Source organism: Desmodus rotundus, chromosome 1 (assembly GCF_022682495.2).
Source record: "Desmodus rotundus isolate HL8 chromosome 1, HLdesRot8A.1, whole genome shotgun sequence".
In the NCBI taxonomy this organism is placed as follows: Eukaryota; Metazoa; Chordata; class Mammalia; order Chiroptera; family Phyllostomidae; genus Desmodus; species Desmodus rotundus.
In genome coordinates, this window is record NC_071387.1 from 172,900,751 (window position 1) to 172,924,726 (window position 23,976).

At 37.4% G+C, this 23,976-nt stretch overlaps 1 protein-coding gene across 2 annotated transcripts in view; it reads left to right on the forward strand.

The window, feature by feature from the left end:
• Positions 1 to 23,976, forward strand: part of ADAMTS6 (ADAM metallopeptidase with thrombospondin type 1 motif 6) — a 240,661-nt gene that overhangs the window by 168,818 nt on the left and 47,867 nt on the right. Inside the window, exons 16-20 of one of the 2 annotated variants that reach the window (XM_024578536.4) lie at positions 2,047 to 2,180; positions 3,744 to 3,867; positions 4,391 to 4,471; positions 15,985 to 16,148; positions 16,547 to 16,685. In XM_024578536.4, coding sequence (XP_024434304.2) covers positions 2,047 to 2,180; positions 3,744 to 3,867; positions 4,391 to 4,471; positions 15,985 to 16,148; positions 16,547 to 16,685 — 642 coding nt within the window. Of the gene's footprint in view, positions 1 to 2,046; positions 2,181 to 3,743; positions 3,868 to 4,384; positions 4,472 to 15,984; positions 16,149 to 16,546; positions 17,297 to 23,976 lie in introns of those variants that run through there. The other variant, XM_053913276.2, reaches the window with a different exon arrangement.

A 23,976-nucleotide genomic window follows, 5' to 3' on the forward strand; every position in this document is an offset into this window, starting at 1 on the left:
TTGAACTGTTATATTTCTTTGATTTTTTAAAATAAGTTTTTGTTTTGTGTATTTTAAATCACTTTATTAGATGCATATACATTTTGGATTGGTTTGTCTCACTGTAGAAGGGGAAGAGTTAAGTGTCTGAAATAATTCACAGATTTAATCATTAGCATTTAGACAATTGTGTATGGAATGAATTAACCCTAAACTCATAACAAGCTTTAACTGAAGGTAATTTGTAATGTGACCTTCCATTTAGAGAATCATCTTAAATCCCTTCTTGAATAATAGCAATGCCCCTTTTGAAAACTTACTGTAGCAGAGGATGCTAAATACATCTTTGGCAATGAAGAAAGAGGAAATTATTCTTATTATTATCACGTACTATAGTGTCATAAGGAGTACAACCATAGCAATTATGTGTCTTTCCTATTGAATACTACCTTACATAATTAATATAGTATTAAAATTGAGTAAATAAAAGACTAGTGTTCTCTTTTCAAAACCTGTTACATAAAAAGCTACATTAAATTTCAAAGCATTACTATAAAAATGGGCAAAGAACTATGTTGAGTACTGGTGGGAAAAAGAAGCCTCTAATATTCATGGAAATTCAGAGATATTTTGTGTGAGAGTCTTACAAAAGTAGATTTAACACCTTGATTATCAGTTCAGAAAGAAATTATTTTATTTATTACCCAACTGTTTCTGAGCTCAGGACAGCAAAATGTGTCATTCACCTCAGCTGGGTAATGACATTCTCAACACAGCCAACAGACAAAGAAGACGGAGGGAACACGAACCTGGTCCAGCGGCTGTAAACTGGCAGTTCAGGAACAGAGTTTACTTAACATACATGTTTGAACCTCCCCGATATTTTTGAAGGGTGTGAATGAGTTTCCAAGAACAGTTTATATTTTAAAAAACTAGGTTTTCATCTTCTCTTGAAAAATATAGGGTGTCCGACAATACTGGGCCCCCTTCTTGTATGACAGCAATCAACCATACAGCCATCTCCTTTACTGGAACATTCCACCTCTAACTTGCTGTTGTCTTCCCCCGCCAGGTGGCTTCCCCCTTTCGCTTGGCCCGGCAGCAGCCTGGTTTCTGCCCTCACTGAGGCCTAGTCTTGCCATGGCATCCTTCTGCCCTATTTTCTTTATTAGAAGTAGTCTGCTTTATTTTAAAGAGAAATTGAAATGAAGATTCAGCAGGAAGTATTCTTAAGTCATATTTTAAGTCAATAGTTACAGATTTATAAATCACCTTTTCATACAGTTTTGAATAAAATATATTTGTGTTTATTGCTACTTTTCCTGTATACTATGAGGTTATGATATGTATTCTGCTTGTTGTTTTAAATTGCTATTATTTGTGCCTGTTTTTTACATCAACCTTAAAAAATACAAATGTCAGTGACAAAATGAAAATGCTCAAGTTATTTAAACATTTATTCACAAAATAAAATTAGATATTATTTTAATCATTCCATTATAATGCTATAATTAATTTTATCTTTGCTAATCTGATAATTTATCTCCATACTAAAGCCATGTTCATGGACTATGACATGTTTAAAAGAGGTACAAATAGTTTTGTTTTATAACTACCAAGTCCCAGCTGAAGTTTTTCTATCAGCTTCAGTTACAAGTTACATTATGTTGCAGAAATTCGTATTTGTCATATGAGGTTATTGTCTCAAGCCTCCTTAGACTTTATTTCCTTAGTTCATTTTTAAAAGTAGTTTTTATTTCATTTATTTTTTAATGCATTTAGGTACCTCCACTGTGATCCCTTTTGACCCAAGATATACTGTAGGTGTGTATACTGGAAACACCTAAAATTTATAAACTTTAAAACTACGTAGCAGGACCTTCATGAAGTTGCACAAGCAAGGAAAATTAACATGAAATTTTAACAAAGGAGGAAAGAAACCTACACACTTAGGGATGTAGTCAGAGAATGATGCTACATGAATTGCACATTTGCTATGGATAGTACTGAATTGCTGTTTCTTAGAAGATCCACTCCATTTATTTCTTTTTTACTATATTTGTCCAGGTGGAGTAAAACCTTGTGCATTAAACTGCTTGGCTGAAGGTTACAATTTCTACACTGAACGTTCCCCCGCAGTGATCGATGGGACTCAGTGCAATGCGGATTCACTGGATATCTGTATCAACGGAGAATGCAAGGTTGCTCAGATTTTGCATTTCGCTTCTTTTAGTTGAGTTTTTGAGCATTTTCTTGTTTTCCTCAGAGAGTAGCTGCTAATTAATACTGTGCTCAGTTTTAATAAAGAAAACTATGCTGTAGAGAAATTCAGTTTTTAGTAAGGATAACAATATACGTAGCTAAAAGTAGAATGGCCCCATTGATATTCAAGCAGCATGCAGATGTGATTTATTCTGGTGTTCTGCTTCTGTTCAGCGTGATAGCCGCAGCCATCGCAGTATTCAGATTCTGTTCTGTTTACAAACAAGATCATAGGAAACGAGAGGGAATGAGGACTCAGCTCTTACTTGGCTACCGTATGTTCTCATTGGAAGATTATTTGATCTATTTCATAGCATGATTTTTCCTCAAAGTGTGAAACATCTATGCTCCTTGTACTTTGTCTCCTTTTAAAGCATTTACAATGGTTTTCATTATAGAGTTAGTCTTTACCCTAGTAAAGAATTTGCTCTAGAGAATTAGCCAGACCTGTTGGGAATTGTAGTGGCAAATCCATCCTGTTTTCCTAGACCTGTGTATGAATGTTATCATGATAAGAAAAGCCACAAAAATCACTGTTCTCAATTTTTTTCTTGTTTTTGTTTTACTTTAAAGAGATGTGCAAAGCTAAGTCCCAGGAACTGAGAAAGAAAAGGTTAAAACACTGTCTATTTTACATAGTCTCATAATTTCTTGCAAAAGTTTGTGTCCTTCTGGCTTCTGGCCTCCGAATGTATCTGATAGCCCATTGTGTGAGTGTGTGTATGTTTACTTGAAGAAAAAGTTATTTTTGTGACAGTATTAAAATTCTTTTTAGATAACAAAGACCCAGGTACAGGTTTTATGCAGAGATTACATGCCTGGTGTAATGTAATGGCTAAATGTCAAATATAGAAATTTAACTACCAAAATATGTACCAAAAATATATAAGAATCCACATTTTTATGATGAAATGAAAAATTTAAAGGTAGAATCTATGGCAATTTTATTCAGCTAGTGGAAACAGGTATTCATTTTTAAAGATTTACCCAATTAATGAATTTCATAGCTGACCCTTGACACTAACAATTGGATATCCCAAAGAGCCAGGGGTTTGGAAATGGCCAACCACCACACCTAGTCGAGACTTGCTGTGATAACCCGTCTAGGACTAATTGCCATTTTTCTTAGTTCTTGCATTTCTTGACTGAGGGTATATATAAGAGCCCATTGCTAACAAATTAAAATATTTTAAGAATTGGAGCACAGAATCTATAAATGAAAAAGAATTCTAGATTAGAAGTGTAGACATACATTCCTGGGGAATCTGAATTTTTTAAATTTAAATTTATGTGTTGAGAAATGTTAGCTAGAACTAACTGGAGAGTGAAGGTAAAAGTGGAAGGAGGAAAATATATTCTCTACTGGAAAAACAAGTAAATAAATATGCTATATTTATTTGTTTAGTAAGAATCCTTTTTAAAAAATTGTTTTATTGTTATTCAATTACAGTTGTATGTCAAGAATCCTTCTTTTTGACACACTGAATATTCTCTGTTTTCAGCATGTAGGTTGTGATAATATTTTGGGATCTGATGCTAGGGAAGACAGATGTCGAGTCTGTGGAGGGGACGGAAGCACATGCGATGCCATTGAAGGGTTCTTCAATGATTCGTTGCCCAGAGGAGGTAAGTATACAGAGGGAACTCTTCCTCACACCTCTGGTGTACATGGAGTGGCCAAAACATCGGGTCCCCTCCCCGCCTTATTTTAAAATTTCTTTATGTAAGCAGACACTGCTTTTCCCCCAAATTACCTTCAGTCCTCTAAAGTGTGAAATGTGGCTTCATGTAAGACATCTTAAGTGAGTCCTATTTTCTTTCTACTTGACTGCATTTTGCCATGTTTCTTTGAGATGGGAACTCTGGCAGAGCATTGATAGGTGGGCCATGGTTGAGAAAAAACATGTAACCAGTATTATACATGTTCAAGCATTAAAGCTATCATGAGGTAATTTTAGAGAAAAAAGAAAAATACTTTAGAGGTATTCATTAACCCACAGGGGAATTTGTCCATATTTCATAATTTGTAAAGTGAAAAGTCAAAGGAAGCATGGGTGACTAAGGAGACATACTACTGAATGGTTATAACCACTCATTTGCTGACTGAGGCTGCAGAATCTTTTTACACGGACTGTCTTCTGAGTTCCAGGCTATCTGGAAGTTGTGCAGGTACCGAGAGGATCCGTTCATATTGAAGTCAGAGAAGTTGCCATATCAAAGAACTATATTGGTGAGTAGCTTATTTTGCTAGATTTTAAAAATTAACAAGGAAAGGCAACACAGTATCATGAAGAAAAGACATACTGCTTTGAGGGGAATACTTTCATGCTAAAATGACGTTCCAAGTTTTAGAGGACTATATGTAAGAACTAAACACAAAAATTGACAGTTTATCGGTTACTCTTCACTGGATGGGTGATTTGATTTTAAAAATCAATGTTATTAGAGTGTAATTTATGTATAACAAAGTACATCCATTATAAGTATATAACTCAAAAAATACTGACAATTACATATATGTATATATACAATACCACAACCAAAGTCGACCATTTTTGACTCTAAAACAATCCCTTATTTGCCTTTGCATTCAAATCCCCCCAGTCTTAACCTCAGGAAAACATGGATTATTTGTCTGGAATTTCACATAAATGGGATAATACAGTTATACTGGGATAATATACTGTTAGGTCTGGCTTTTTTCCACCAGCATAATGTTTCTGAGATTCTTGTATATTGAGTACATCTGACGTTCACTCATTTTTATTGCCAAATAATATCTCAATGTGTAGATATATCATAATTTTTTTATACACTAACATGTTATAGATATTTGGGTAATTTTCAATCTTTGACTATTTTGAGTTTGGCTTCTTTGAACATTTATAGATAAGGTTTGTGTAGACATATATTTTTATTTCTCCTAGATAAAAGCCTAGGAGGAGTGAAAAGCTAGGCTATGTAATAAATCTTTAGCCTTTGGTATTTTAATTATGGTATGTCTTGGTGTGGTCCTGTTTGGACCCATCTTATTTGTGCCTCTGTGCTTTCTGGGCTTGTATGTCTATTTCCTTCACTAAACTAAGGAAGTTTTCTTTCATTATTTTTTCGAATAAGTTTTCAATTTCTTGTTCTTCCTCTTCTCCTTCTGGTGTCCCTTAGATTTGGATGTTGGTACATTTAGAGATGTCTCAGAGGCTCTTTAGCCTATGCTAATTCTTTTTCTTCTTGCTGTTCTGATTGAATGCTTTTTTTTCTTTCCTGTATTCCAAATCATTGATCTGATTCTTGGCTTCATCCCCTCCACTGTTGGTTCCCTGTAGATTTTTCTTTATTTCATTTAACGTAACCTTCATTTCTGTCTGGGTCTTTTTTTATGCTGTTGAAATACCCAGTGAGTTCCTGGAACATCCTGATAACCAGTGTTTTGAACTCTGCATCTGATAGATTGCTAATCTCCATTTTGTTTAGTTCTTTCTCTGGAGTTTTGTTCTGTTCTTTCATTTTGATCATGTTTGTCTCCTCATTTTGGCAACCTCCCAGTGTTTGTTTCTGTGTATGAGGTAGAGCTGCTTTGACTCCCAGTCTTAGTAGCATGCCCTATTGTAGAAAAGCGCACATGTCTGGATGAATGTGGCTTCTTTAAATCCTTGGTTGTCAGACTTCCATACAGCTCGATTTTCTAACAATTCTGGGTGATATTTGTTTTTGTAATCTAGTACAGGGAGGTGAGACATGTTTACCTATGCCTCCATCTTGACCGGAATCAAAAACTTTTAAACTGGGCCCTGGCAAGTGTAGCTCAGTGGATTGAGCACAGGCTGAGAACCAAAGGGTCACTGGTTTGATTCCTAGTCAGGGCATGTGCCTGGTTTGCGGGCCAGGTCCCCAGTAGGGGGTGTGCAAGAGGCAACCACACATTGATATTTCTCTCCCTTTCTTTCTCCTTCCCTTCTCCTCTCTCTAAGAATAAATAAATAAAATCTTTAAAAAAAACCCCAACTTTAAACTGGTGAGGGCTGCCCACAGACTCCCTGCAGTGACACAGCACTCCCATCGTCCACCATCAATCTTGCCAGCCCTTGTTTCTATATATGTTTCAGAATCAACTTGTCAGTTTTTACAAAAAGAAATTATATGAAATTTGTAGATAAATACGAGAAGAATTGACATCTTAAAAATATCTTCCAATACATGGAAATATTTACCTATATATTTAAGTCTTTACATTTGTTCACCAATGTTTGTTTTTCAATGTACAGGTCTTGCACATGTTTTTTCTTGACTCTCTCACTAAGTGTTTCATGCTTTTTGATGTTATTGTAAATGATATTGATATTTTAATTTCATTTATTTGCTTGTTATTATATAGCAATACAATTGATTTCTTTTGGAATTGAGCTCATGTCCTGTGACCTGGCTATGCCCAATTATTACTTCTAATCACTGTCTTGCAGATTTTCTTTTCAACATAGAACATCATGTAATGCTTGCACAAGGGCATTTTTTCTTCTATATTCTCAATCTTTATACATATTATTTCTTTTTTCTTGCCTTATAATAGTGGTCGGGACCTTCAGTATAATGTTAAATAGAAGAGAGGAGATTGGACATCCTTTCATTGTTTCTGATCTTAAGGGGAAAATGTTCTTTTTTATCAATAAATATGATTTATCTAGATTTATGTAGATGTCTTTTATCATGTTGAGTAAGTTCCCTTCTACTTCTAGTTTTCTGAGAGTTTTTTCATGAATGGATTTTGAAGTTTTCTGAATGTATTGCATGATTCTGTGTTTTCTACTCTTTTTCTCTGTTAATGTAGTCAATGCATTGATTGATTTTCCAATGCTAAATCAATCTAGCATTCTTGGGATAAAACCCAATTTATTGTAATGTATTAGCATGTAAATCTAATGTATTGCTCAATCGATTTACTGATATTTTGTTACAAGTATTTGCACCTATCTTCATGGGTAATATTGGTCTATAGTTCTTTCTTATAATGTCTTTGTTGGTTTTGATATCAGGATAAACCTGTCCTTGTAAAATGAGTTGGGAAGTGTTCCTTTCACATCTATTTTCTGAAAGAGTCATGGTAAAACTGATATTTTTCTTCATGTTTGAAACAATTTGACTGTGAAGCCATCTGGGCAAGAGTTTTCTTTGTGGGAAGATTTTAATGAAAAAAATCAATTTCTGTAATAACTATGAAGTTTTAGTATTTATTGGCATAAACTTGTGCCAGTATTCTGTTATTACCCTTTCACTGTCTGTAGCAATGACTCTTGTCACTCTTCAAATCAGTAATTTGGACTTATTCTCCTTAATCATTTAGTAAGGGCTTTTAGTAATTTTATGGTCTCCTCAAAGAATGAGATGTCGGTTTAAATATTTTTTATTTTTTTCCATTTGTATTACACTTAGTCACACTTTATTTTCTTTTTTAATTTATTTTGTGTTTACTATTTTTCTAGCTTCTCAAGATAGAAATTCAGATAATAGACTTTTAAAGTCTTTTTTTTCTACTCGAAAATAAGTATTTTGCACTATAAATTTCCCTCTTAAGTTTTGCTTTAACTTCAGTCTACATATTTACCATATCTGGCAAACTTTCTATGTTTATATCTGGATGATATATATACACACACACACATACATATATATCATATATACACACACATATCATATACATGCATACATATACACACATATGTGATATATATATCTCCCAGTTTCTTCTCTTTATATATTTTTTCTTTTAAAGTCCTTGAATATATTTATAATAGATATTTAAATTTTTTCTGTCATTTCTGGGTTTGTTTCTTTTACTTGGTTTATTTGTTTATTTCCTTCGTTTGGATCTTATTTTCTTGCTTCTTTCCACTTGTATTAATTTTTCATTGGGTGTTGTACATTGCAAAATTTTCTTAATTGGAAGTCTGGATTTTGTTTTCTTCCTTTTAACGATTAAGTACAGTAACTTGCAGATGAGCTTGATCCTTTTGAGGCTATTTTGGAACTTTGTTTGTGTGAGTCCAGAGTAGCCTTTATGCTAGAATCTGTTCAGCCTTAATAAAAATACATGATTTTGGCTGTGGGGGCAGTGGTAGGGGGATGGTTTCTACTAAATTTCCTAGTGATTGAAATTCTCTGAATTCTCAGTCCAGGGATTTTTCTGCTAATAGCTCCCTGGTAGTTTTTTTTTTTTGCCTGGCTTCATGGAATTTTTTTTTTCTTTTTTCTTTTTTTTTTTTTAATATATTTATTGATTATGCTATTACAGTTGTCCCATTTCCCCCCCCCCACTCCACTCCATCCTGCCCACCCCCCTCCCTCCCACATTCCCCCCCTATAGTTCATGTCCATAGGTCATACTTATAAGTTCTTTGGCTTCTACATTTCCTCCACTATTTTTACCCTCCCCCTGTCTATTTTCCACCTATCATCTATGCTACTTATTCTCTGTACCTTTCCCCCTCTCTCCCCCTCCCACTCCCTTAATGACAACCCTCATGTTCTAGTTGTTTGCCTAGTTTGCTCTCGTTTTTGTTTTATGTGTGGCCGTTAATAACTGTGAGTTTGCTGTCATTTTTACTGTTCCAATTTTTGATCTTCTTTTTCTTAGGTAACTCCCTTTAACATTTCATATAATAAGGGCTTGGTGATGATGAGCTTCTTTAACTTGACCTTATCTGAGAAGCACTTTATCTTCCCTTCCATTCTAAGTGATAGCTTTGCTGGATACAGTAATCTTGGATGTAGGTCCTTGCGTTTAATCTTGGGTAATGTAATTATGATGTGCCTTGGTGTGTTCCTCCTTGGGTCCAGCTTCTTTGGGACTCTCTGAGCTTCCTGGACTTCCCGGAAGTCTATTTCCTTTGCCAGATTAGGGAAGTTCTCCTTCATTATTTGTTCAAATAAGTTTTCAATTTTTTGTTCTTCCTCTTCTCCTTCTGGCACCCCTATAATTCGGATGTTGGAACGTTTCAAGGCGTCCGGGAGGTTCCTAAGCCTCTCCTCATTTTTCCAAGTTCTTGTTTCTTCATTCTTTTCTATTTGGATGTTTGTTTCTTCCTTCTGGTCCACACCATTGATTTGAGTCCCAGTTTCCTTCTCATCACTATTGGTTCCCTGTACATTTTCCTTTGTTTCTCTTAGCATAGGCTTCATTTTTTCATCTGTTTTTCGAATAGATTCAACCAAGTCTGTGAGCATATTGATAACCAGTGCTTTGAACTGTGCATCCGATAGGTTGGCTATCTCTTCCTTGCTTAGTTGTATTTTTTCTGGAGCTTTGAAGTGTTCTGTCATTTGGGCCATTTTTTTTTTTTTTTTTTTTTGTCTTGGTGCTTCTGTTACTTTAAGGGGCGGAGCCTTAGGTGTTCACCAGGGCGGGGTAACGCTGGTCGCTGAGCTGTGACGCTGTATGAGGGGGAGGGGCCAAGTGGGAGCAATGGCGCCTGCCTCACTCTCCTCCGGATTTCAATCTTTCACTCCGATACCCACAATCAAACTGGGCCACTCTGGTGCTGGTTCCCGAGTAAGTGGGCCTGTGCACACTCTAGGCCCCTGTGGGTCTCTCCAACAACCTCTTCTGTGAGTCTGGGAGTCTCTCCTGCTGCTGCCCCAACCCCCAGGGGCGCTTTCAATCAGAGGTTTGAGGCTTTATTTCCTGGAGCTGGAGCCCTGGGTTGCACGGTCTGCTTCGTTGCCCGGCGTTCGTCAGGTTTATCTGTGGGCGAATTTGGTGCCGCGGGGTGCTACCCGCTGCTCTGCCTGCCCCACTCTCCGCCACTCTGAGTCCGGCCCTCTGGGTTTATCTGCGCAGATGTGGGGCCGCGGGGTCTGCTAGTGCTCAGACTGCCTGCGCCATTTGTCCCACACTCCGCCAGTCTCAGTCCCGCCACAGCCACGCGAGTCCTCTCCACCCCGGTGCCCGTCTCCGCCCCTCCTACCAGTCTGGATGAATGGTTATTTTCTATTTTCTTGGTGTTGGTCCCCCTTGCTGTTCGATTCTCTGTCAGTGCTGGTTGTGCGAGGAGGCGCAGTGTGTCTACCTACGCTGCCATCTTGGTTCTCCGGCTTCATGGAATTTTATCCTATACATACAGAAAGTACTATTCAGCAACAGAGCCCCTCTTTCTACTCTAGCTTTTTTGGTCCTGCAAACTTCAGCTATCCCAATTTCTGATCTCTGTCTTCCAGCAGAGTAGAATATGATGCTCTGCTTGGGTTCTTCCATTCCACACCTACACAGAAAGTGCCTTCAGGCAGAAAACTGGGGAGGTTTTACAACTCACCTTGTGTCCTGTCCTGAATATATCTCGGTCATGCACTGTCCTGGCCAGTGTCTAAAAACAGCTGATTCACATGTTTTTGTGAGTTTTCTCATGGTTTGCAGTTAGAGTGCAAGTCCAATAGCAGTTATTTCAACAGGGAAAGAAGCGGCAAGTCTATGTATTTGATGTTTGATCTTTCCAGATAGATTTAAACTCTCCAGAGACCCCTACGAGGCCTGTACGAGTTCTTATTCCTTTTAAAGTATCATCGTCTTTTCCTTTAATCTTTTAAAAATAAGACATTTGAATACATCTTTAGATAGAACACCAATACAGTCAGGTTCTTCCTTTATATAAGAAGACCCCTTTATTTTTATATCATAATTTTGGATTCTTTACTGTATTAGCAAGACTAAAAACAAAAATAAGATTTGTCACATTACATTGTGACCTTTGATAATTCTCTGTCCATAGTGCCACATCCTCCTGTGTTAGTTAATTATCATCTAGTACTTAATAAATGCTTAGTGTTTTCTGAACCACGAATGGTACCAGCAAAGGTGTGTTAGGATCCCTTCGCTGAGTAGTGGGAGAGGGGAAAGTGAGAGTTCAAACTGAAGGAGACTATGGAAATGTTGGGGAGAGGGGTATCTGTTTTTATTTTTACTATTTCATATTATACAGGTTCAGAGGTCCTCATATAACCTAAGTAATTCTGATATTTTAAATGAGACAGGAAACCACTGTAAGAATTGAAAATAAAAATTTTGAAATAAAGAAAAACTCAAAACTAAATAATCCTTAAAATCAGTTGACATGTTCTTATCCTAAAAGGCTAACTAAATTTATTTTTGACAAACAAATCTTCTCAACATCTCTGAAGTCAAGAAAGCCCAAGCCTATAAGCCAGGCAGGTTGGAGTGGGGCAACGAAAACGGCCTGTACCATTGAGGCAAGTGGTAGAGGCCCGGAGGGTCAGAGACGGCACCGGGACACTCATAGTCCTTTTTGGGCTGCTTGTTTATCTGACCTGATAAATTAATTTTTTTGAAGAAGCTACAATAATAACAGAAAAATTAAACTGACATGTTTGTCATTACGAAATCATGATAATCCTGATCAAAGTTGTCACTTGCCCTGGCCGGTGTGGCTCAATTGGTTGGGCATAGTCTCGCAGATTGAAAGGTCATAGGTTCAAATCCCCATGAGGGCACATAACTAGGTTGCAGGCTTAGTCCTGGTCAGGGCACCTGCAAAAGGCAAACAATTGATGTTTCTCTCTCACATGAGTGTATCTCTCTCTCCTCTCCCTCCCTTCTCCTCTCTCTGAAAAATCAAGAAGCATATCCCCAGGTGAGGATAAAAAATTATCACTGTTTTCTCTACTTATAGTACTTTTAAGAATTTTTATTGAATTTATTGGGGTGACATTAGTTAATAAAATTATATTATATTAGGTTTCAGGTATACAATTCTATAATACATTATCTGTATTTTGTATCATACAGATAATGTCACTCTGTATGGTGTGTTTACCGTCCTAAGTCAAATCTCCTTCCTTTATCATTTAGCCCCCACTTTGTCCTCTTCTACCTGCCACTTCCCCCCTTTCCCTGTGGTAATCACCATACTGTTACCTGTGTCTATGAGTTCTTTTTTCCCTCACTTAATCCCTTCACCTTTTCCACCTAGCACCCAAACGTCTCCCCTATGACAGCTGTCTATTCTTTATATCTGAGTCTGTTTCTATTTTGTTAGTTTATGTTGTTCTTTAAATTCCACATATAAGTAAAATCAGATGGTACTTGTCTTTGTCTCACTGGCTTATTTCACTTGGCATAGTACTGTACTGGTCCATCCATGCTGTTGCAAAGGGTAAGATTTCCTTTTTTATGACTGAGTAGTATTCCATTGTGTATATGTACCACAGCTTTTTTTTCTTTTTATTTATTTTTTAAAAATATATTTATTGATTATGCTGTTACAGTTGTCCCATTTCCCCCCCCTCACTCCACTCCATCCTGCCCACCCCCTCCCTTCCACATTCCCCCCCCATAGTTCATGTCCATGGGTCATACTTACAAGTTCTTCGGCTTCTACATTTCCTACACTATTCTTACCCTCCCCCTGTCTATTTTCCACCTATCATCTATGCTACTTATTCTCTGTACCTTTCCCCCCGCTCTCCCCCTCCCACTCCCCTATTGACAACCCTCCATGTGATCTCCATCTCTATGGTTCTGTTCCTGTTCTAGTTGTTTGCCTAGTTTGCTCTTGTTTTTGTTTTAGCTGTGGTCGTTAATAACTGTGAGTTTGCTGTCATTTTTACTGTTCCTATTTTTGATCTTCTTTTTCTTAGGTAAGTCCCTTTAACATTTCATATAATAAGGGCTTGGTGATGATGAACTTCTTTAACTTGACCTTATCTGAGAAGCACTTGATCTTCCCTTCCATTCTAAATGATAGCTTTGCTGGATACAGTAATCTTGGATGTAGGTCCTTGCCTTTCATGACTTGGAATACTTCTTGCCAGCCCCTTCTTGCCTGTAAGGTCTCTTTGGAGAAATCAGCTGACAGTCTTATGGGAAGTCCTTTGTAGGTAACTGTCTCCTCTTTTCTTGCTGCTTCCAAGATTCTCTCCTTCTGTTTCATCTTGGCTAATGGAATTATGATGTGCCTTGGTGTGTTCCTCCTTGGGTCCAGCTTCTTTGGGACTCTCTGAGCTTCCTGGACTTCCTGGAAGTCTATTTCCTTTGCCAGATGAGGGAAGTTCTCTTTCATTATTTGTTCAAATAAGTTCTCAATTTTTTGTTCTTCCTCTTCTCCTTCTGGCACCCCTATAATTCAGATGTTGGAACATTTCAAGGTGTCCTGGAGGTTCCTAAGCCTCTCCTCATTTTTCCAAGTTCTTGTTTCTTCATTCTTTTCTGGCTGGATGTTTCTTTCTTCCTTCTGGTCCACACCGTTGATTTGAGTCCCAGTTTCCTTCTCATCACTATTGGTTCCCTGTACATTTTCCTTTGTTTCTCTTAGCATAGGCTTCATTTTTTCATCTGTTTTTCGAACAGATTCAACCAAGTCTGTGAGCGTCTTGATAACCAGTGTTTTGAACTGTGCATCCAATAGGTTGGCTATCTCTTCCTTGCTTAGTTGCATTTTTTCTGGAGTTTTGAAGTGTTCTGTCATTTGGGCCATATATATTTTTTTTGTCTTGGTGCTTCTGTTACTTTAAGGGGCGGAGCCTTAGGTGTTCACCAGGGCGGGGTAATGATGGTTGCTGCACTGTGATGCTGTACGTGGGGGAGGGGCCAAGAGGGAGCAATGGCGCCTGCTCCCCTCTCCACCAGATTTCAGTCTTTCACTCCTCTACCCACAATCAAACTGGGCCCCTCTGTGCTGGTTCCCGAGTGGGTGGGCCTGTGCACACTCTAGGCCCCTGTGGGTCTCTCCAACGACCTCTCCTGTGAGGCTGGGAGTCTCTCCTGCTGCTGCCCCAACCCCCATGGGCGTTTTCAATCAGAGGTTTGAGGCTTTATTTCCCTGTGCTGGAGCGCTGTGTTACGCGGTCTGCTCTGCTCCCCGCCGATGGTCCTGGTTTATCTGTGCGCGAATGTGGGGCCGCAGGGTCTGCCAGTGGTCAAACTGCCTGCCCTGTTGGTCTCACACTCCACCAGTCTCGGTCCCGCCACAGCAACTGGAGTCCTCTCTGCCCCAGCTGCCCGTCTCCACCCCTCCTACCGGTCTGGATGAGTGTTTATTTTTTATTTCCTTGGTGTCGGACTTCCTTGCCGTTCGATTTTCTGTCAGTTCTGGTTGTGCGAGGAGGCGCAGTGTGTCCACCTACGCTGTCATCTTGGTTCTCCAGCTTTTTTTTCTTATATAATAGTTCTAATAACCTTTTCCTGTCAATAGTTAAATGTTTTTAATACATTTTTTGCTATAGAGGTTTAAAAATTGTGCATGCGTATTTATTAACCTTTCCCTTTCTACTTTCTGTGGGTTTTTGTCATGCTTGAAAAAGTATTTTATATCTCAGTGTTATTTTTTTTAAGTTCTCCCACATTTCCTCTGAACATTTTATTATTCAACTATGTTTACTTTCTAATATCTGCCCATCTGGCATTAATTCTTTCTCTCTTTTTTCATTGTGTTTTTATTGAGTGAAATTCACATAACAGAATTCAACCATTTTCAAGTGAACAATTTAGTGGCATTTGGTACATTCCAAAATATATTTTCATCACCCTGAGAAGAACCCTGTGTCCATCATGCAGTTAATCCCCATTCCCTCATTTCTGGAACCCACCGGTCTGCTTTCTGTCCCTATGGGTTTTCCTGTTCTGGGTATTTCCCATAAATGGAAGTTTACTATATGTGACTCTTTCTATCTAGTGTTTTCCACTTAGCATGATTTGGAGGTTCATTATAATTGGAGCATGTACTAGTACTTCATTCCTTTTTTTTTTTTTTTTTTTGCGGAATAATATTTCATTGCATTGCCTATACCAAAATTTGTTTATTTGTTCATCTACTGATGGACATTTGGGTTGTTTCCACCTTTGGTTATTGGGAATAGTGCTACTATAAACATGTATGTACAAATATTTGTTTCAGTACCTATTTTCATTTCTTTTGGATATGTACCTAAGGGTGGAATTATGGTATTTATAATGAATGAAATGTAAATTCAGCCTCTTTTTTTTTTTTTTTGCCAGATGGCTAATCTTGTGTCTTGGTTTCATATCTTATCTTTTTTTTTCTAATTTAAGATGCTTCTTTTGTTATATATTCTCATATATACTGGGGTTTATTTCTTAACTCTCTGTTTGTTTCCATTGTTGTCCATGTGCCAGTACCATGGTTTCTGCCCACTCCATATTCATACAACTACTTTTTAAATATTTGGACAGAAAAGTCTGCTTCCTGCATCTCTCCCATCCCTAGTTATTTCTTTTGTCATAGTTTTCCTTGCTAGTTCCATATGTTTATTTCTCCTGATAATGTTTTATTCCTTTCTATCAATGACATTATACATACTTAATATCTTCTTGACATCCACATGGAAGATTATCATTTTAATTTGTACTTAAGAAAACGTCCAAGCTTGACCAGTGTGGCTCGGTTGGTTGGGCATCACTCTGCAAGGCTAAAGGTCACCGGTTCAATTCCCAGTCAGGGAACATGCCTTAGTTCTGGATTCAGTCCTCAGTTGGGGTGTGTAAGAGAGGCAACCAATAGATGACTCTCTCTTGCATTGATGTTTCTCTCCCTCTCTTTTTCCTCTCTTCCCGTCTCTCTAAAAATAAGCAAATGAAATCTTTCAAAAAATGAAAATGGTCAAGAATCCTGCCTCTAAATGGAAGTGGATATTCATTGTATACTTCAGTGTAGTTGTTGTTAATCAGTGATATTGTGGTAAATAAAGTTTCATATTTTTAGGTATTCTGTGATTTGTTTTTTTTAGCTTTAAAATCTGAAAGAGATGATTATTACCTTAATGGTGCCTGGACTATTGACTGGCCTAGGAAGTTTGATATTGCTGGGACAGCTTTTCACTACAAGAGACCAACTGATGAACCAGAATCCTTGGAAGCTCAAGGTCCCATCTCGGAAAATCTCATTGTCGTGGTAAATGTGTCTTTGCCTCTTTATTTCTACTCTCTGTCATCTGCCCTGTGAGGTAGGAAGAGGCAGGCCTTATTATCTCTGCTTTATCATTGGTGAGATTAGGTGAATAAAGGTAAAATGGTTTGCCCAAGTGTTTAAAATCCTGGTAAAGTTAAAGCCATAGTGCTCTTTCCATATGATTGTTTTATAACCAAACAAGGTAAGATAACAGAAATGGCTCCAAATTACCCATGGAAATGGAAGGAAATAATTCCATGTAAGTGCATGTATTCTAAACGTTATCTTAAGTTTCCTATAAGACTTACTTTATGACATCATCTTCTTCAAAAGAAATAATAACTATCTGAATGAAGGCTCATTGTATTTTAATTAGCTTCACCAGTTATTTTCAATGGCAGGTTCTGCTCCAAGAACAGAATTTGGGAATTAGGTATAAATTCAATGTTCCCATCCCTCGGACTGGAAGTGGAGACAGTGAAGTTGGCTTCACGTGGAATCATCAGCCTTGGTCAGAATGCTCGGCTACTTGTGCTGGAGGTAAGACACCCACTAGGCAGCCCACCCAGAGGGCAGGATGGAAAGCAGAACATGTTCTGAGCTGTGCTTTGTGTTTGCTAAAGAAGCTAATTGGAAACATTTCTTGCAGGTTTGCTTGAAGCTGTAATTTAGCAAAAGAAACTTTGCTTTAATTATATTATATTCCGTTTGTTTTTAACCTCATGTAATTTGTACAGATTTGTTGGTAAAATACATCTTGGCACAATGAGTGTCTCTGCTGGTGCTTCTCCCAAGACTAACTTGAAGGTGGGCTGTTTGCTTTTCGTGAACGCATTCTTGGTAAAGAACATCAAGAGTTTTAAATGAGAAAATGGGCAAGAATCAGACTGCACAGATACAACTTCTTGTAATGGGGGATGAGAATGTATGTCTGTGTGCCTGCGTGTCTGTGTTCGTGTGCTTGTGTTTGTGTGCCTGCGTGTTTCCCATAATCCTACTCAAACTCCCTTTTCCTGCCATCACAGTTAAGGGGCTATTTACCAGGGCACTACAATCATTACTGGTGTCTGGGTCTCTGGGTTAACAGTGTGTGCTGACCCCCATTATAGTCCCTCAGAGAGGTAGCTGCTAGGCGGTGGTTGGTGATGTGTTGGTTGTCCCATGTGCATTTTTCATGGGTGCCTTTTCCCCACAATTTACTCTATTCCTAATCCTCCTCCCTCTAGTGGCCACCAATGCAATTCTTTACCTCTGGCTGGGAGAGCAGGACAGTTGGCTTCCTTCAAAGCCAACACCCTTGCTGCTGCATGGACTGGTGAGTAGAAGTGCTGTGCAAGCAGCATCTTCCTTCTCTCTGGAGACTAAGTGCATCGCCTCCACCGTACACCTTGGTTGCATTAGGCAAAGAGACAAACCTATCCCTCAGGCCTAGGCTAAAGCACCTCACCGTTCCGAAAGCAAAAGTTAAATTTTGAATAGTGGTATTTAGAATGGGAAAAATTGAAATAAAATGAATTATCCCATTTTACCCTCTATTCCAATGTATTACCAAGTTTTTCTTTCTAAACTTCTTGGAAACATATCACTTAACATGGACTTCATCCTATCTTGTCCTTTACTCACTGAACCTCTAATACCTGTGATTTTCAAGGATTGAATCAGATAAATTATTTTTACACAGATGATTATCATGTGATCAAGTCAGTATTTTTAGACTCATACAGAATTAAGTCATTGATCCACTGCAAATGCAAATTCAGCAGCAAACACTACCCAAACAAAAGAGAATGAGAACTAATGTTTTCTCCTGTGTGAAGTGTCATGAAACACGGTTATGTATAATTTGTGGCATACTTTAAAGGATCTCTAATTCCCATCCATTTTACGTGTGGAATGGTTGGTGATATGTAATGTAAAGATACAAAAAGGATAGGGCATTACTGTTTCTTTTAATGTTCAAGTGAATGCCACTGTGTTATTCTTTAGTGGCATTTATACATATATATTTCTTTATTCCAATTAACTTCCTAATTGGTTCCAATTAACTTCTTAATTCTTTATTCAGTCTATCAATTAACTTTCCCCTTTTCACATATCAAAAAGAAGTCTTCCTGATAAGAGTACATACATAATTCAGGCCCTCGGTAAGGTGAGATAAACTTATTAAAGAAGAATCAGAATAATTTAAAGTTTAGGAAATCTAATGAGAAACATTTGTGTTGAGGTTGGATTAGCTTAGAGAAGAGAAGGCTGAGGGAAAGTATATTAGTATCTTTAAGTTCGTGACAGAATGTTGAATGGCAAATTCTTAGTGCCTGTTCGTCTTTGTACAAAAAATTGCTATATTTGGGGATAGTTTAGACACAGTCTTGTCTGAGGCCAAGAAGGGATTAAGTGAATTCACAATGTTCCTTCTAACCCTGATTCTTTTGTTCAAAAAGGGGGATGGTCCAACAAAAAAGAAAAAAATAAGTCATGAGAACTAAATTTAGAAGAAAAACTATGATTTTATTAAAGAAATATGAAAAATCTAAATGAGTGTTATTTTTTTCCATAGCACTTGTATTGAGAAATCAAAATAGAAAAGTGATTTCTTGTGATAGGGGATAAATCAAAGAAAAGGAGGGAGAAATGCCCCTGGAAGGACAATTTTCTCTTCTTTGTTACCTATATTTCTTCCTTCTCTCTGAGGTTACTGATCCTAGATATTTGAGATGGTTCTGGGAACTGGAATTGTGCTCAGTTGTAAGTGATTATAGTAGCACTCGTGGGGCCATTGCCTTCTTTGGAAGAGAGATGTACAGTGCTTGTAAGTTGGCAGGCATAGTGTGAAGAGTGCCCATTTGTCTTGGCAAGTGTTTCTCAAAGTGTGGTCCCTAGACCAGCAGCATCAACATCACTTCTGAATTTATTAGAAAGGCTGATTTGGGGGCCCTGTCTCACACACACTGAATAGAAACTCTCTGGGTGGAGCCAAGCAATCTATGTTTTAGCGAACTTTGTGGGTGCTTCTGATGCTTGGTCAAGTTTGAGTACCGCTGGTCTTGGTTGACAGAGAACCAGAAACCTAGCACGCTAATTGCATAGACTCCACGTCTTCATCACTGAAGTCTGTGCATGTCTCTAGACTCATTTTGCACCTAGAACAATGCCTGGCACATACTGGGTACTCAATAGTCATAGGTGACTGAATGAGCAAAAGGAATTATTTTGGCAATTATGTATTTGTTTTAGCTCTTTTCAGTGTGGAAAATGAGAGCTTAGAATTTCTGTTCTTCTTATGAGGTGGGGCCAAAGGATTGGCAGGCAGAGGCAGTATACTTTTGATGAGCATGGATATGTAAAACCAAGCTCCTCTCTTTTGTTTTCTTTACTATGAATAGATAGGAAATATTTCTTAGGATATAGGGTGCCAATATTACTTATTGGAGTTACTCTTCTTATATATGCCCCCACTTTAAACCCCAAGTTTTTTAAATACAAGAAGCATATGATTGAAGAAAATAAAATCTGGTGGGACTCAGGAATCTTGATCAGAGAGAGAGCCAGAGTCATCTCCTTGGTAATGGTAAATGGAATCGCATCTATAGTTAAGGAATCTTTCACGCACAGGTCAGTTCTACGTACTTTTCATGAGGGAACTAATGTCAAACACTAAAGTCAGTTCTCAATTGCGATACTTCACTCTCGTCCTTCCAGAGTGGTGCTGTTAGGTGTCTTGAGGCTGCCCAAACTTTTTAAAATGGAAAAAGAGAGAACAAGAAAGATCTTGAAGAACTTTCTATTGCAATCTCACAAGATTCCTCAGTATTCTTACCTGTTCCTGACCCGCCTATGTCTCATTAATGGCAAGACCTTTGGACTTTGTTTGGGAGCAATGTGGATAGCTCTTTCTTATGAGTTCTTTTAAGATAAGAAATTTTGAGACTATTTTTCTGTTGCTTAGCAGATCCAATGACAAATCTAATGCTTCAGGAAATGTTGCTGGTGATTCAGTCCAAGTAATGGTCTTCTCCCTGAGTCAGTGATGAAACACTTCCTTAGCCCGAATGCGAACACTGACGTGCCGTGGGGTGTTGTCTTCAGGATGAATGTGACTTTTAAGATACAGTTATGACTCTTCCTCTGAGAGAAACCCAAGCCCAATGAATTAAAACGTGGCTATTATCTGAACCATTGTTATTTCTACTAGAGTTCTGTATTTTTTATTTCTTATTCAAAGTATTGTATACTCTATAATTTATCTGACTCCCAAATTTAGGTACTGCCACTGTATTCATGATTAATGTGTTCATTGATACAGGCTGGCTGGGTAGTGAGAATTGCATTATTTTAAAATATAAAGATTTAGGAGTTTTTTTTTATGTGCTAGTAATTTATGCTAGTGTGCCTTCATACTCTGACTTCTAAAGATTCAAATAACTAATAGTATATAGTCACCCTTGGATTTCAGTCACACATACTCTGTTTTTACTAATGTTTGGCTAGATGTGCGGTTCTCACATTTTACCGTGCATCAAAATTACGTAGAGGGTTTGTTCAAACAAGATTGCTAGGTTCTGCCACCAGTTTCTGATTTGACCGGTCTGTCGTAGATTCCAAGATTTGGCATTTCGGACAAGTTTCTAGGTGACGGTGGTGCTCCTGGTTCAGAAAACATACTTTGAGAATCATTGGGTTAGACACTTACGTTTCAAAAAGCAATTTTATTAACACAAAGTGGTAAATCTTTTAGGTAATAATCCATATTACAGTTGTAGTGCACATTACAACTACTCTTTTTTAATGATAAGTGGTTTTACAGTTCAGCTCTGTGAAGATAAATAAAATTCTCCAGTGTAAAACATTTTCTGGTGCCCTGTTGCATTTGATCATCCTCAGCAGCACCATGAGATAGACATGTTACTATTTATATTCCTCGGGTAAAACTCAAATGAAGTAACTTGCAGAAATCAAGACTTAGAAATTGAGTCTCTAGTGATTTTTTAAATGTAGCATTTTTTCCATAATAAAAATGGTCTTTACTGTGAACAGAGGTTTTTCATTACTTGGCAAGCTCAACAGAGCAAGCAACATGATATATTTTCCTTTAAAAATATCTCTTTCAGTAGCTTGAAATTTCATTGTTTCAAATGCTTTCCCTAAAGCAATGGACCTTATCTGTGGCTGCACATTGGAATGATCTGGAGAACTTTAAACAGTTCTGGTGTTTACGCCTGGCCCCCAAAGATTCTGACTTAATTCCTTAGGAGGATGGCGATGGCACCAGCTTTTAAAAAGCTGCCTAGGTAATTCTAATGCACAGCCAAGGTTGAGAATTACTGCCTTTGAGGCTGAAAGTTTACTTAGTCTTCAAACGATTTACATTCAGATTCAAATACCTCTGGGAACTTGACTAGCTCACATCCGTAACTGATTGGCTACTAGTTGAGTACAGTGGTTAATTAGATTTGGGTGTAAGTATTGGGGCGGGGAAAATAGAGAGGAGTGTCAGAGAAGGGAATGCAAAAAGTGGTAGAATGCCAATTAATTTTACAGTTTTGTTCAGGATGGGCATTGGCCTTGGACATGCCTTTGGAAAGCTTTTTTTTTTTTTTTTAATTTGCAGTCTTTCTTTTACCTGATGGATCACTTATAAGATTCTAATTAATGCTTTTAAAACAAACAAATTGTGCCAAATATCACTTCTTGGCCTTTTGGCTAAGATCAAGTGAAATTTTGCTCAACAGATTTTGAAAGCTCTTCCTTCTAATGTCAAGTTTTGTGGTACTTAGGGAGCTAAAATGTGGAAGTGGTTGTATACTCAACTAACCTTAATTTAGACCCACAAGTCAGAAGATAAGAGGCATATGATCCCTGTTTTTGCTCGATGTTTATGAAAGCTGATAAGAAACTTTTTTCTCTTTGTCACTAATAGTTTTTTAATCAGAAAAGACCTATTGTTTGAAGACATTGTTTTTCGTTAGGAGATGAATCTTTGCAAAATGCAGCAGTATTCGTGATAATTTCCTCTCTTTCTGACTGTACTCTCATTTCCCACTGTTCAAACCATTCCCTGCACCCACACATCTTCCAGCTCTGTTCTCTTGTTTTAATACAGTCCTTAGGCTTAAAAACAAAAGCCTCCAAAGCCAATTAACGAAGAGTTGAGGCTGTAGTGTTGCATTTAACTTTGTACCTGTTCTGTTACTAAAGAAACCTTAAGGATTCTTTCTTTGTGGTGCAAAGAAAGGTCAGAAAGTACATATTCATTTTGCATGTATTAGTTTTAAATTTATACTCAAAATATATGCAATCTTTGTCCTGCAAGTTGCTCTATTGACACCTCTGATTACTTTTTCCAAATTGTTTTTTTTCTAGGGTTTTCTTTCTTCCTCTTTTTGTAGAAGTACTAAAATTACATTCCAAAGAACTCAATGTGAAACTGAAAAACACACAAACACATGGAAGCTGCATAACATTCTACTAAACAAGGAATGGGTTAACAGATCAAGAAAGAAATCAAAAGATTCCTTGAGAAAAATGAAAATGAAAACACAGTGACCCAAAATCTATGGACACAGCCAAACAGCTCTAAGAGGAAACTCATAGCAGTACATGCCTACCTCCAGAAACAAGAAAAATCACAAGCAAATTAACCTTACATCTAAAGGAACTAGAAAAGAACAACGAACAAAGCCCAAAGTGAGTAAAGGAGGAAAAAATAAAGATCTAGTGGAAATAAAAAATATATACTCTAAAAAATACAAAATATCAATGAAATCAAGAGCTGGTTCTTTGAAAAGATAAACAAGATTGATAATCCTTTAACCAAACTCACCAAAGAAGAGAGAGGACCCAAATAAGTAAAAGTAGGAATGAATGAGGAGAAGTGACAACTGACACTACTGAATAAAAAAATGGCTGCCAACAAATTGGACAATCCGGAAGAAATGGATAAATTCCTAGAAACAATCTTCTAAGAACAATGAATCTTCTAAGACTGAATCGAAAAGAAATAGAAAATCTGAACAGATTGATTACTACTAGCAAAATCAAATCAGTAATGAAAAACTCCCAACAAACAAAGTCCTGGACCAAATGGCTTCACAGGTGAATTTTACTAAACATTTAAGGAAGAATTAATATCTGTTCTTCTCAAACTATTCCAAAAAATTGAAGAGGATGAAAGGCTCCCAAACTCATTTTATGAGGCCAGCATCTCCCTGATTTCAAAACCAGACAAAGACATTACCAAAAAAAGAAAAAGAAAATTATAGGCCAATAACCCTGATGAACATAAATGCAAAAATCCTCAACAAAATATTAGCAAACCATATTCAGCAACACATTAAAAAGATTATACAGCATGATCGAGTGGGATATATTCCTGGGATGAAAGGTTGGTTCAATATCTGAAAATCAATTAAAATGATATATCACATAAACAAAATGAAGGATAACAACTATATGGTCATATCAGTTGATGCATAAAAATCATATGACAAAATGCAGCATCCATTTATGATAAAAATTCTTGGCAAAGTGTGAATAGAGGGAACATACCTCAACATAATAAAAGCCATATATGACAAACCTACAGCTAACATCATACTCAGTGGGGAAAAGCTAAAAGCATTTTCCTTAAGGTCAGGAAAAAGATAAGGATATTCACTTTTACCACTTGTATTCAACATAGTATTGGAAGTTTTAGCCACAGCAATCAAACAAGAAGAAATAAACAACATCCAGATTGGAAAGAAAGAAGTAAAACTGTCATTATTTGCAGATGACATAATATTCAATAGAGAGAACCCTAAAGGGCCACCAAAATCTATTAGAACTGAGATAA